At 43.7% G+C, this 14,609-nt stretch overlaps 1 protein-coding gene across 8 annotated transcripts in view; it reads right to left on the reverse strand.

The window, feature by feature from the left end:
• Positions 1-10,938: 10,938 nt before the first annotated feature.
• Positions 10,939-14,609, reverse strand: part of LOC130194903 (neuronal cell adhesion molecule-like) — an 80,069-nt gene continuing 76,398 nt past the window's right edge. For all 8 annotated transcript variants that reach the window (XM_056416112.1, XM_056416119.1, XM_056416116.1 and 5 more), the window contains one exon: positions 10,939-12,971. In XM_056416112.1, coding sequence (XP_056272087.1) covers positions 12,725-12,971 — 247 coding nt within the window. In that variant the 3' untranslated portion in view covers positions 10,939-12,724. The remainder of the gene's footprint in view (positions 12,972-14,609) is intronic.

Below are 14,609 nucleotides of genomic sequence, written 5' to 3' on the forward strand. Positions count from 1 at the left end.
TATTCGATCTCTGTCATCTAAAGCTGTGTTACTGAATGATTTAATATCAGATAATCACATTGATTTATGTTGCCTAACTGAAACCTGGCTGAGCCATGAAGAATATGTCTGCCTGAATGAATCGACTCCTCCAAGTCATATTAATACTCACATTCCTCGAGGCACAGGTCGAGGAGGTGGAGTAGCAGCCATCTTTGAATCGAGCCTATTAATTAATCCTCAACCAAAATTACACTACACCTCATTTGAAAGCCTTGTTCTTAGTCTTTCACATCCAACCTGGAAAACACTACAGCCAATTCGATTTGTGATTCTGTACCGGCCACCAGGTCCATATTCAGAGTTTATATCTGAATTCTCAGAATTTATATCAAGTTTGGTTCTTAAAACCGATAAAGTTATTATTGTTGGAGATTTTAATATCCATGTGGATGTTGATAATGATTGCCTTAGTGCTGCATTCATCTCCTTGTTGGACTCGATTGGCTTCTGTCAGAGTACAGAAACCCACTCACAGCTTTGGCCACACGCTGATCTTGTTCTTACTTATGGCGTTGACATTGAGCATTTGAACGTCTTCCCACAGAATCCTCTTCTGTCAGACCACAACCTCATAACTTTTGAATTTATACTACGGGAGTGTACTCCCAAAAGTTTCTACACTAGATGTCTAACTGATAGTGCTGTAGCTAAATTTAAAGCGATTCCTTCTGTATTTGATTCGATACCGTCTCAATATAACAGAGGACTCCTGGTCTAACTTTAGTCCGTCCCAGATTGATCATCTTGTTGACAGTGCCATAGGCTCTCTGAGAATGACACTGGACTCGATAGCCCTCTGAAGAAGAAGACAGTGAGGAAGAGGAGGTTTGCTCCTGGTATAACCCTCAGACCTGAAGCAAGCGTCATTAGCTTGAACGCATATATGGCGTTCTAATCTCAAGAATCCCGCTTAGTTTGGCGAGATAGTCTTAAAACATATAAGAAGGCCCTCCGTAATGCCAGAGCAGCCTATTACTCATTAATAATAGAAAAAATAAAACAACCCCAGGTTTCTCTTCAGCACTGTAGCCAGGCTGACAGAGAGTCACAGCTCTGTGGGCCGAGCATTCCTATAAACCTTAGTGGTAATGACTTTATAAACTTCTTTAATGAAAAGATTTTAACTATTAGGGACAAGATTAATAATCTCTTGCCCATTACCAGTGCCAATCTGTCCTCAAGTGGAATGGCCTTGGAAACCGCTGTATGCCCTGGTGTATATTTGAGGATTTTCTCCTATCAACCGTGACCAATTATTTTCAACGGTTTCTACTTGAACACGTACCTGTCTCTTGGACCCCATCCCGAGGCTGCTTAAAGACGTTTTGCCTTTAATTGGCGGCCTCTATTAGATATTATCAATGTGTCTCTGCTAACAGGCCACGTACCACACCCTTCAAGGTGGCTGTTATTAAACCTCTCCTGAAGAAGCCCACTCTGGATCCAGAGGTATTGGCTAACTACAGACCGATCTCTAACCTCCCTTCCTCTCCAAGATCCTTGAGAAAGTGGTCGCAAATCAGTTGTGCGACTTTCTACATCATAATAGTTTATTTGAGAAATTTCAATCAGGATTTAGAAAACACCACAGCACCGAGACGGCACTGGTGAAAATTACAAATGACCTCTTAATGGCAGCAGATAAAGGACTCCTCTCTGTCCTGGTCTTGTTAGACCTTAGTGCTGCATTCGACACCATTGACCATGACATCCTGTTACAGAGACTGGAGCAGTCGATTGGCATTTCAGGCACGGCACTAATTTGGTTTAAATCCTATTTATCAGATCGATCTCAGTTTGTATTTGTAAACGATGACGCCGATAACCACCAACGTTAATCACGGAGTTCCACAAGGTTCTGTGCTTGGACCAATTTTATTTACCTTATACATGCTTCCTTTGGGCAATATTATCAGGAAACACTCCATAAACTTTCATTGTTATGCAGATGACACTCAACTATATTTATCGATAAAACCAGAGGAGAGCAACCAACTCTGTAAAATTCAAGCATGTCTTAAAGACATAAAAACATGGATGACCTGCAACTTCTTGATGTTAAACTCAGACAAAACCGAAGTAATTTTAATCGGCCCTGGGCACCTCAGAGATCAATTATCTGGTGATGTGGATTCTGTAGACGGCATTGCCCTGGCATCCAACACCACTGTAAAGAATCTTGGCGTTATCTTTGATCGGGACTTGTCCTTTAACTCCCACGTAAGCAAATCTCAAGGACTGCATTCTTGCATCTACGTAATATTTCAAAATCAGGCACATCTTGTCTCAAAAGATGCAGAAAAATTGGTTCACGCTGTTCGTTGCCGAGACTGGATTACTGCAACTCCTTATTAGCAGGCTGCTCTAATAAATCTCTTAGGTCTCTCAGTTGATCCAGAATGCTGCAGCTCGTGTTCTCACTAAAACTAAGAAAGAGATCACATCACTCCTGCACTAGCTGCTCTGCACTGGCTCCCAGTAAAATCAAGAATCACTTTTAAAATTCTTCTCTTAACCTACAAAGCCTTGATTGGTGATGCTCCATCATATCTTAAGGAGCTTGTCGTACCATATTGCCCCACTAGAGAGCTACGCTCACTAAATGCTGGACTACTTGTAGTTCCTAGAGTCTTAAAAAGTAGAATGGGAGCCAGAGACTTTAGTTATCAAGCTCCTCTTTTATGGAACCAGCTTCCAATTTCAGTCCGGGAGGCAGACACAGTCACCTCGTTTAGAGTAGACTTAAGACCTTCCTCTTTGACAGAGCTTATAGTTAGGGCTGAATCAGGTTTGCCCTGGTCCAGCCCCTTGATATGCTGCTATAGGCTTATAGCTGCCGGGGACGTTTTAGGATGCACTGAGTACCTATCTCCTCTTTTTCTCTCCTTAAGGATGAATTTTCATCTCTCAATCACACGTTACTAACTCTGCTTTCTCCCGGAAGTCCTTTTTTCGCCTCATGGGGTCATCGGAATCTGCCTGATGGAATTCCTGCTCATGACTACGCCACTGTCCTGTTGAGACTCCGCCCCTCCTCCTCCCCACCGCCATCTGCCTGATGGATCGTGGAGGTCTCCATCGTGGAATATGCCTACTATGAACTATTCATACACTCTGTCATATTCATTGAATGTATTTTAACTCTAAATCTGTCCTTCTGTACACATTACATCTATTGCATCTGTCCATCCTAGGAGAGGGATCCTCCTCTGTTGCTCTCCTCCAGGTTTCTTCCCTTTTTTTCCCCCTGAAGGGTTATTTGGGAGTTTTTCCTGGTCCGATGTGAGGTTTTGGGGCAGGGATGTCTATGTGTACAGATTGTAAAGCACTCCGAGACAAATTTGTAATTTGTGAAATTGGGCTATACAAATAAACTGAATTGAATTGAATTGAATTGAGGACCGATACAGTGAAGAACTTCACACATGGCACCGACCGGCCAATAAGGTTCAACTTTTCGGTGTCCGGTGCCCAAAAGCAGAAAGTGGTGAGACGTTCTTTAAGAGCAGTTTTAGAATAATATATTGTAATAATCAACTCACAGTATCTAGAACCCATAATACAAGAGACCATGGTGCTAGTTCAGCCAGATATGCCTCTCACAAAAAGCAAAACAACTGTAGCCATGAAGAACAAAACTAAGAGGTCCATGAGATATCATAATTCCCTTTGAGTTTGTTTGTATCGATTATGTCACTAATCACAGGCTGTGCCAGCTCATTAGACCATAATGGAACGTTGCGGCTGCAACATACTCTCATGCTGTCTGCTGCAGGAGATGAACCAGGTCATTAGTCTCCAGTATTATACCAAAAACATACAAATCAACACATTATGTGGTCATGGAGGCAAACATCTTGAGTTGCAGATATTTCGCCACATAACTGGCCTCAGTGCAGCTGTTAACTGGGATCACATGGTTCAAAAACAATGTCAACGCACACTTAGATGGAGAAAAACAATGTAATATGGAGTTATTCACTAGGAGTCAGTGCAGAGTTGCATGATTCCTATGAGGCGAGCATCCTCCTTTTATCTGTCATCACTATTATTAACCCTTGTGTTGCCTTCGGGTCATTTTGACCCGATTCAATATTTAATGTCGGTGTTCTTTCGGGAGTCAACAAACAAACATAAAGTACCTCACACTTAAACTTGGAAAACAATATTAATTCTAATAATTTTCTGGAGATTTTAATAGCTGGGGTCATATTGACCTCAAGGGTAAAATATGTTAGTAAATATAAAGGTAACAGGAGGGTGAAACATTGAATCGGGTCAAATTGACCCGAAGGCAACAAAAGGGTTAAGACAAATCAAAGGATAACTACTAATGAAGACCCTCTTTAGTTATCTCTGGAGGACTTCTGGAAGTCCCTCCACGTTACTTTATCAACATGTATGAAGGGGTTCTCTCCAGCCTTCAGCCTGGTGCGTCGGGACGCGCCCATCGCCCCTTCTCTCTGACATCCGGAGATGGGCCACAACACTGCGCGGCTCAACCTGCCTGGAAAGATGACGACCCACTCACCCCCAGAACCCGCGTTTTGAGTTCCGCCAACAGATCAACGTGTTTACAGTCGTCGGGAGCGCGTGCACATCTTCCGTGTCTGGAAGGTGGGCGGCGGTTTGAATGCTCATCGGTATGTGCGTTGCTGCCGGGAGGCTGTGGCCTCTGGCGGGGTCTGCAGGATGTCACACTCACACCGAAACACATCCTTCACACATCTCGCTCTGTGCATCGACTCATTTATTTCTTATTTTGGGGAGGAGGAGAGTGCACGCCGAGAAATGCAGCAGATCACGCGCAGCATCATCCCCGCCGCGCCACGATGAGATGTGTCAGATAGTGCACACACGCAATGTGTGTCAAACACGACACACCAGATCCAAAAGACATGTTTCCGCGTACCCATGTCTGCATTGCGGGCTCCATCCCATCACGCGCTGCACATCCCACTCAGGTCGTGTTGTAAACACTGATTTCCCCAGCTGTCATAACCACATATTATTTTGAGATGCAGCGCCCCGCTTGTCCGATAATACATTTATCACCAGTTCCCACTCCATCCATGTGGCCCCGGTGCTCGCGTCCTTACCTTCCGTGGTGTCCGTCCGTGTGTCCTTCACGATGCTCGCACCTGCTCAGCAGCGCATCGCCGGGCGCTCGAGAGAGAGAGGGGAAGTAAAGTGTCGGAGCCGCGGTCCGGTCCCCGCGGATTGGATGCAGGGTGATGACTGCGGGCTGAGGGGGGCGCTGCACGCGCGCGTTCCGCACACAGTGGGCTGTGGAGCGGTGGCTCCCACAGTGGAGTCCGCTCCTTCAGGGGTTCCCCGGCGCACGAGGATCACCGTATAGAACATGTATAGAATATTATTATTTTTTAAATGGAGACATTGTTTTTTCATATCTGGACAATGTATTGACACTAGTTTGAATCAGTAGGCTATGTGATTAAATCTGTCTCTTAAGTTTTTTGGATGTTTTAGTTCCAGATTATACTTGATTTGAACTAAAATGAAAGCATTCTCTTAGAGTGGCAAGTTGAAGAGCTCATCGTGTACTATAATATCAGTTTTGATTGCATTAACTCCCAATATGTGTCATGATCCGGAGTTGCTGTGTCTTGTTTTGTGTCTTATTTTAAAGTCCTTGTCTCTCGTGTCATCTGTTTCCCTGCATGTCTTGCCCCTGTGATTGTCTGCCCTGCTCCTGATTGTTTCCACCTGTGTGATTGCTAGCCACGCCCTCATTGTGTCCACCTGTGTCTCGTTCCCCAGTGTCCAATCACCTGCAAATGAAATAATTTATTTATACCCAAATCCTACCAAACTGACTCCAGATCAGCACGTACACACATGGACATGGACTTTAAAAGCAGTGTATATGGTTTGGCACGGGCATATTTTGAGTTCTGATATTGGGCTGGGTTTTATTGGCCATTGGGCTGGTTTTGGGCTGGTTTTGTCACACAGACCTGGCAACCCTGCCTGTTTGTCTCATGCCCCAGTATTGGTTCGTACCTGTGTTGCCAGGTCCGCGGTTTTCCCGCGGTATTGGGCTACTTTTGAAGTGTTGCCGCGGGTTGAATTTTTTGTCCGCTGGTTCGGGTCGACCTATTTTGCATGCAAATTACATGAATATCTTTAAATAAAAATCCATATTTTAAATGAAATAATTTATTTATACCCAAATCCTACCAAACTGACTCCAGATCAGCACGTACACATTTTATTTATGATAATATACTGTATCTAATTACACAAGGCCATTTTAGGACCTAGGTGAAATAACTGTTTCGGGAAAACTGCTTTTAATGCTGGCATACTAAACATTTGGTGTTACTTTGTAGATATTACAATACATTTGGCAATGATAGCAATGCTGTTGGACTTTAAAAGCAGTGTATATGGTTTGGCACGGGCATATTTTGAGTTCTGATTATTGGGCTGGTTTTGTCACACAGACCTGGCAACCCTGGTTCGTACTCTTTAGTTCGTGTTTGTCCTTGACCTGTTTTGAGTAAAGGATTAAATCTTTCTGTGGAAAGTTTGTCGGCATTTGGGTCTTATCTCTCTCTCTGACTACGACATCCTGACAATATGTTCAGTTAAATGAAGGGTCCATGGGTCTTTTTATGAAATAGCCCCATGTGGATTCATGGGGAAACATACATGTCATCTACAATATCTTAGTTGCTGTATATTTCTGACATTTTCCTTGGGGTAATGTGAACGTTAGAAAGAAAATTGAAAGAGAACACACCAAAGTCCCAGATCTTCAGTGGATGTTAGCAAACAGCTGGCCACCTTGAAATAAGACACCAGCAGGTAAACATGTGAAGTCTTCAGGCCATCTGGGGAATATCTGTCTCCTTCCAGCTCCTTTGGTCTCCACCGGCTCCAGAGGAGATATCTGAGGCTTCAGTGTGTTCACGTTCCATGTGCTGATGGTGTTGGGCAGGAACCACAGAGGGAGTTCAGCACAGCTCTGCAGCAGAAACCCTGACGAGCTGCTGGAACTCAACCGTACATTAAATGTGCAGTCAGGAAATGGCCACCGGTCGTCCTCCGTTTGTTTCCATGTCCCGGCCCATCACCTGACTGATCTGCTGACTACACACCTGCTTCTCATTAGTAATCAGCACGCATTAGCACCTTTCATCTTACTCAAAAAAAAGAGGATTGTGAGGTTTGTGTCTTAATGTTGGTAAAAACCTTTTTTTAATTGGTTTATTCCACTTCATTGTCTGTAGCAGCAGGTCAAGTTTTATAGAAATACATCTCAAAACAGGAGCAGACTAATGATACACCACCAGGGGAAGATGAGCAGTGAGGGGCACTGCAGCCTGCATGTTAACCGTTGCCATGTTTGTCATCTGGCAGATATAAAAAGGGAACCTCTGCTAATTACAAAGCCTTCCCCGTGTGCCGGTCTGAACATGAGACCGTCTCCGTCCCCTGGGATTAGATTTAAATCTTGGATGTAAACACCACACGGCAAATAATAATCTGGTGTGGCGGAGGCGGCCCATAAATAATGCAGGGGACTCTGAAAAGGAGCGGGGTAGAATTAATTGAAGGACTTAGCCCTCTTGAATTCATTTGAGGGAACATATCAAAGAATATCTTCTTAATGTGACCACAAACTGACTTTACATGAAGGTTGTAACTCTCTCTGGTTTTGAATGTTGCTGCTTTGTTCCCCGAGGCTTTTATTATCATTTTTCCGAATTTTAGCAAGAAACATATTGTTTCCTTTGAGATGGGAACTGCTGTTAATACACAAGAAAAATAAAGACATTATCTTGAGCCGAGGGGGATGTATTATAAAAACATGTCGCTCCACAGAAAATAACCAAACCAGAGGGAATCAGTAAGACTGAGGAAATTCATGAAATACAAACAGCGCTGGACCCAAAAGGATATTATTTTGTCAGCAGTTTATCCAAAATCTAGATATATTCAAGCCTCAGACAAACACTTTTGTTCCTCTTACAACACGGCAATGCAAATAGAGACAGACCCTGCTACACTGTTACAATGACGGCCTCTGGGGTGGATAAGAGGAACAGCAAACACCCTGCTGTCAGGAGGAGAGAATGGGTGGCTGTCATCTATCTGCCTGGCAGAGGAGTAGGAGGAGGAGGAGGGAGGGGTGAGGGTAAATATGATTTAGCCCCAATGATCTCCACATGGGGCCTCATGCAGAGGTAACCCCCCACCCACTCAGTCCAAACATTGGACCCAGAGGGGTGTGTGTGTGGGGGGAATAGAAACCAGGGCAGGGAAAGAGCTATAATCCTCATGCTATCCTGATAACCCCAAAAAAGAAATGGCCGGGGCAGAGGAGGGGGAAGGGTTGGGGGGGGGGGGGGATTTAGAGTATCAGATCGATTGAAGAAAGCACTCCCACTTTATGTAGCATCCATCCACCAGGACTGCAATGGTATCTGCCACCATAGCAGCTCAGCGGCCTCCCCCTCAGGGGAGACACCCTCCTTGAGTTGACAGAAGCACCGCTGATGAAAAAATGCCGTTACACTTGGTAGGGGGGTTTCCTCCCACATTTGGGGTTTTATATTTCAAAACCTACCATTTGGGCTCCGAACAGCTTGCTCCTGACAGACGTGTGTGCGTCAGTGAGTGTGTGTGTGTGTGTGCTGGCAAACCATTCGTCGGGCCATATGGAAATGTCACAGAGTAATCATAAACAATTATCCTCCCCAGCTCTCAGAGCATCAGGAAAGGGCAAATCTCCATAACGACACAAAGGCTCTGCCACTCACACGTGAGAAACAGACGGCCCGAAGCTCAGCGCACACTTCAAGATATCATAAACTGAATGATGGTGTTTTTCTAAAACCTGCCTCTGCTTTATTCTACATGGCGTCTTATTCACAAGCTTGGAGAAGATCATGTCCTTCACTCGAGCGACGGGGATGCAAATGAAGCGCCGTAAAGCTCCCGGGTTGTTTGGAAACGGAGCTACGAGACCATGCAATGATCGTATTCCCCCTTTGAAAGCGGACTGGAGGTAAGGCCACAAAACCAGCTGTAGATCAATCCAAACCAGGCTTTCCGCCCGGGAGTAAATCAAGGAGCTGGACACAGAGGAGGTGGGAATGGGTAATGGATGCTGTGGCAGACGCACAGGCGACCCTGAGTGAATCCACTGAGGGTTGGAAGAGGAATGAGAGGATGGAGACGGAGGGGGAGGGGTGGGGGTCTTGTGGACTGGCAGGAAGGAGGGGTGGGTGGGTGGTGTTCAGAGGGTTATTAATGGGGCAGCTGCATGTTTGGTCTCAATCATCACCAATCCACGGATAAATAATGTGATTCTGTCGCCATGAAAGTAAATAGCTTCTTACAGGAAGACCTTTTATCTGAGGAGAGGGCCAAACCAATTCACAGGCCGTCGGCTTAAATGCATGAGGTAATTGAGTATATTGTGATTTTAATATAGACTTTTATTTTTTCCGTCCCCCGGAAATACATGAACAGGATTTTTTTTTTTTTTACAATTCTATTGATAGTTCAGTTCACGTGACTTTTCCTTTTCAGTGTAAATAAAGCCTGTTGCTGGTTTCAGCCATCGGTGTAATGGCCTCACATCACTATAGGTGGCAGTAAAGTCAAGAGAACAAAAAACCTGTCAACAATTACAAATAGAAGAATTGTAATTCGGCTGAAAGTCTTTGAGCGCCTTGCTGCTGAGAGTCAGTATGAGTCGTTTTAGTTGAGATATTCTGGATCTTCGTTCCGACCAGCTGCCGTTCCCACTGACGCGCTCGTTCTTCAAAAAACGTTGGCTTTCATTTGGAATGGAAAAAAACACAAAAAACATCAACTCTAGTTCATCAAAATGTGGAGCAGCAATTCATTTTAAATCTCTGGTTATTAACAGCAAACAATCCTGCAAAATATCCCCAAACAGCTTTAGCGGGGGAGGAGGATGGAGGGGGTGGGGGGTGAATTAAGAGTACCTGAATGAACAGAAGGCGGAAAAAAGAGAATATTTCCTCGACAGACGTCCTCGCTTCCTGACACCATTGCTGTGTTATAATGCACCAGCTGGTCTCTCGCTATTACCCACGACAATGTGACCGCGGTGGAAGATGAAGGAGACGAAGGAGATGAAGAGCCAAGAAGACGGAGCCCAACTGTCGCGTTCCATACGGCCTCTCTGTGGCTGCTTCACACGGAGGAGGCAGGTGGAGGCCTCACAGCCCTCGGCCTCTGCTGTTAGTGATGGAGGAGTGGAGGTTAAGGGGAGCGGTTCTGCTCCTCACTCCTCACTCCTCACTCCTCAACACCAACACACCACCGGAGGAGTCATTTAGATGGATTTACTCAGGGACTGAGTTTAAGAACAATTCTGGCACACTACTTGAGAATCTCCATTTTATGCTACGATACTTTCATTCCAGGGAAATGATAGTCTCTCTGCCACCGATTCAATTGACAGTTGTGATTACTTGATACTTAATAGATTCTATGTCAAATGTATATTTAGTAAACTGAAATACTATGCACCATAAGCCAGTTTCTCGTTGGGATTCCTCGTCACTTTCTAGAGATTTTAAAGTTCTTTAGCACAAAAACCAGATTTCACTAAACGTCTCTCGTGGTTTCAGTTCAATAATTGTTGGAGGCCCAAAGAAGTAAAACTCTCCAATATTTCATATAAAGTGATAGCAGAAGTTTGTGTTTCTGCTTATCATGTTGGGTGTTCTTTGTTGGAATGAATTCCGTATGGTTTTCATAATGTATCTCTAAGCGTGCGTGGACTAAATAATATCCAGGACTTATGGAAATGGACACGATTCAGAACATCGCTCATCTCTTCGAAGGGGGGGTGATGACATTTATTAATGAACACTCTGAAAACTGAAATTAAAGCAGATCATTATTTATTCATTCATTATATTTACAGTAGCTTGAATTTCATACTTGCACTAAAAAGAGAAACTTAAATAGAGACAAAGAAAGTATCCGTTAGTACAAATCTGTTTCTTAAATATAAAACCATTTGCAATACTGTCAGAAAAGAGCATTGTTTGGCAGTATAGTGGGATCAGAATAATATTATTAATATTGTTGCTAAATACTACATGTTGTACAATACCAAAGTCATATATTCCGCTGACAAGCAAATCAGAAAACTACCAAAATTCAAATGTAGATGCAATTTTCTGTCCAGTTAGTTACAATACAATTTACACTGTGCACAGCAAAAAAAAAGAAGAATATATTTTCTACAAGTACTCTATATTTAATACAGTCCTATCAACAAGTCAAACCATATCATGCACAATATTGACTCTTCGGCTGCCCTACAAGCTGCTCGTCCCTGTACAACCAATGAAGGTATTTACAAATTCAACAGATATTCCACACGTCATGAAAAAGAAAGAAAAGAAAACTTGATGCAAGTTAAGAGAAAAGAAGTCTTGATTCCATCCGAAGGCCCTCAAGTGTAGTTAGTACAAGTGAACGATCTTTGCCTTAAAGGAATTGAATAGTGTGTAGTATTCACACACAAACAGATATCATTAAATTCACACACTGCAGTAATACAATCAGGTTCTGTGCATAATGACTGCAGGCTTCAGGAACGCCCAGACGGGATCCGAGAGAAGTTTTATTCTGATCCGATTGACGTGTGCTTAGCTTCTTGGAGGAATGGAAGCCTGTCCTGTGACTCAAGGCATCGGGACATCTTTACAAAACAAGATAACAAGAGCATATGAATTATTCCTCCCTCCGCAGAGTCCTCTTCTCAAGCTTATCGGATCCTTCTTGGATGTGACCTCCGCGGTCCGACTACTGTCTCGGTTCCAGTCTCTGGACTCTGGGAAGAGACTCCCGAATTGAATTGACGCTTGGAAGAAAAGGCACTACTACTGCTGAAGGAGCATTTCCCATTGGCCTTTGGATCAAGCTCAATAACAAGAGGTCACATGCAGGGCAAAGGTCACAAGGTCACATGACACGCCATGCAGCATTTCAGCGTCCTCCTCATCAGGTGCAGTGGGATCATTTAACAGAGTGGTGACGGATGAGGATCAATGCAGAGATCTCAGGCATGCTTTGTGCACTGCTCCCAATATTCAGTTTACAGAGTTCTTTTTATTTATATATATATATATTATTTATATATATATATACCGTACATCTTCCTTGTGCACTGATGGAATTACATGAAGGAATGACATTAAATACAGATTCCAGTCCAAGCTTCTGTGTTTGATGAAAAAAAAATAACATGGAGTAATAGGATACTTTAGAGACTGCATACTATTTGAACATAGTAGATAATATAATAACCAATAACATAATCAGATGTAGTTGAGACGAGCACTGCATAGTCCGTAAGAGGTTTCCGGTAAGAAAGCTGCACTTGTTACTCTCAAAGTGTTAATTTAAATATGGATTTGGGTCATATCAGGTGTTTCATGCGTGGTCCAATGGAATTGAGCGACTTCATTCCTAAATGCTGCGTGAGGTATACTGAGCCACAGGTCTCCGAGCCCCTCCGTAAAGACGTCTTAGACAAGGTGTGTGTGTTTCATAACACCGGGGGATGGAGACGTGATCACAAAGCCATGCAGTGCTGCGTCAGCCCACTCAGAGACTTGTGTGGGTGGAGAGGGCGTGGCGGCCTGCGAGGCCCGACCGGCTACACGAACGAGTGCAGGGAGTTCATGGCGTTAATAGGGGACGGGGCCTCCGAGCTCTCGTGGCCCTCGGCAGTCTCCCTGCTGGCGCTCTTTCCACTATACTGGCCGATAAACGAGCCATCCTCGTTGAACTGGCCGTCTCCTCCTTCCCCGTAGTCAACTAAACTGTCGTCACTGTTGCCTCTCTTAACTGTCCCGTTAGACGGCGTGCGGCTCCCTTTTAACGGTTTATGGTCCTCATTGTCACTGAGGGAGAAAATAACATGCAGGTGTTACAGGTGAGATGGTGTGACAGATGCAACAAGGAGATTAGTGACTTTAAAAAAAATTTTTTTGGATGGAGCACTGAACTGCTACTTTTACCAAAACCCACTGAACGCTTTGGTAATGAGAAGCGAAGCGAACCCTGAAGTCGGTTTCGCTTTTTTCAGCTCTTCACTTTTTTTTCTTCTTTTTTTTAACTCAGCTCATGATTATGCAACAGTGAAGAAGCGAATTTGAATTTTGCTTCTAAAAAAAAAACAGTAGCAATGAATGATTAGTTGGTTTCCATCAGGCAACAAGGGAATACAGCTCAAGCAGCCAGACCCTACTCAAATTCCCCCTGAAACCAAATATGAAGTGGTAAATGTTTTGTTTGACAAAAGCATCCCCCCCCCCCTCCCCGAGGCAGAAGTTGTGATGAAAAACAAAAAATCCAAGGCAATGATGTGAATAAAACTTTGAAAAGCATAGATTCGGCCAAAAATCCCCCCCGAAGCAAGCATGATGATAATCACAAATTGGCACAAAATGCATGAAGAATCTGCAAAGAACGTTTTCTTTGGATATCAAAAACATTCCACATTCATGAGTTGAACATCAATGACATAAGATCACAAAAGCCATCATAATGCTGACATGTTTTGAAATTTAGAATAAATATCAATCAGTAGGAAAACACATTTTCTCAGGGGTAAAACGTGCACAGTTCAGCCACTAATGAGTCAAAAGACTTGATGAAGTACATGATGAAGGCTTTATGACCAAATATTAAACTTGATGACGGCCGTGAAAGAACCTGGGATGCTTACAAAGCGAGCACGTTTCTCCACAGTGACTGACCTCTCCACTGACCCTCCTCACATGCTAGATTGACAGAACAATGACCCGCCTCCATCACCTGTCCTGAGACCCACACCCCTGCGATCAGATGAGGAGACCCCAAACCACCGCCACCCCTCTCTCTGTAGGCCATGTGCCCGTATCGTGTGAGCCTCCAGCAGCTCTCCTGCAGTCAAACAACACGCTGGGTGGAGTGAGGTCATGCCTTTATTGACACACTGTACGGGTCCAGCTGAGCTCAATGACACAGCATGGATAGAAAGAATACTTTCACAAAGGCACTATGACATTTGTACACTTTGCCTTGTGATTTATCGTCTACTTTGCTCCTCGAGTCGATGTCCACTGGAGGGTTTCTCCTGCCGTGTAAATGAGTCTCTCTACACGAGTTTTAAAGGATAAGTCTGGTGATGTCAACAAATCCTGTGAAAAGACTAAAACCAACGATTAGCGAACTCTATGAGCCTCACATTGTGTATACTCATGTGCCATAGCTGTGCATTGTAATCCAAAAACAATATCATACACATATGGCTTCATTACAATGAACATCTGTATATTTGTTATTCTTTCACTGAAAACAGTCCCCAATGAATAGACTATGTATTTCTGCTTTAGTAAAAAGGTTCCCTGTAGTTTCAAGAAATAGTTTGGCCTTTAAAAAATTAAAACCTATCTTATAACTTGTGGCCTTTAGATGTAGGCCTACAGGAGGAATATGGCCTTGAATCAGTTTCAAAATATTGTGAGATTGATTTTGGTCTATTTAAAGAATCTGTT

The sequence above is a fragment of the Pseudoliparis swirei genome, chromosome 6, assembly GCF_029220125.1.
Source record: "Pseudoliparis swirei isolate HS2019 ecotype Mariana Trench chromosome 6, NWPU_hadal_v1, whole genome shotgun sequence".
Lineage (NCBI taxonomy): Eukaryota > Metazoa > Chordata > Actinopteri > Perciformes > Liparidae > Pseudoliparis > Pseudoliparis swirei.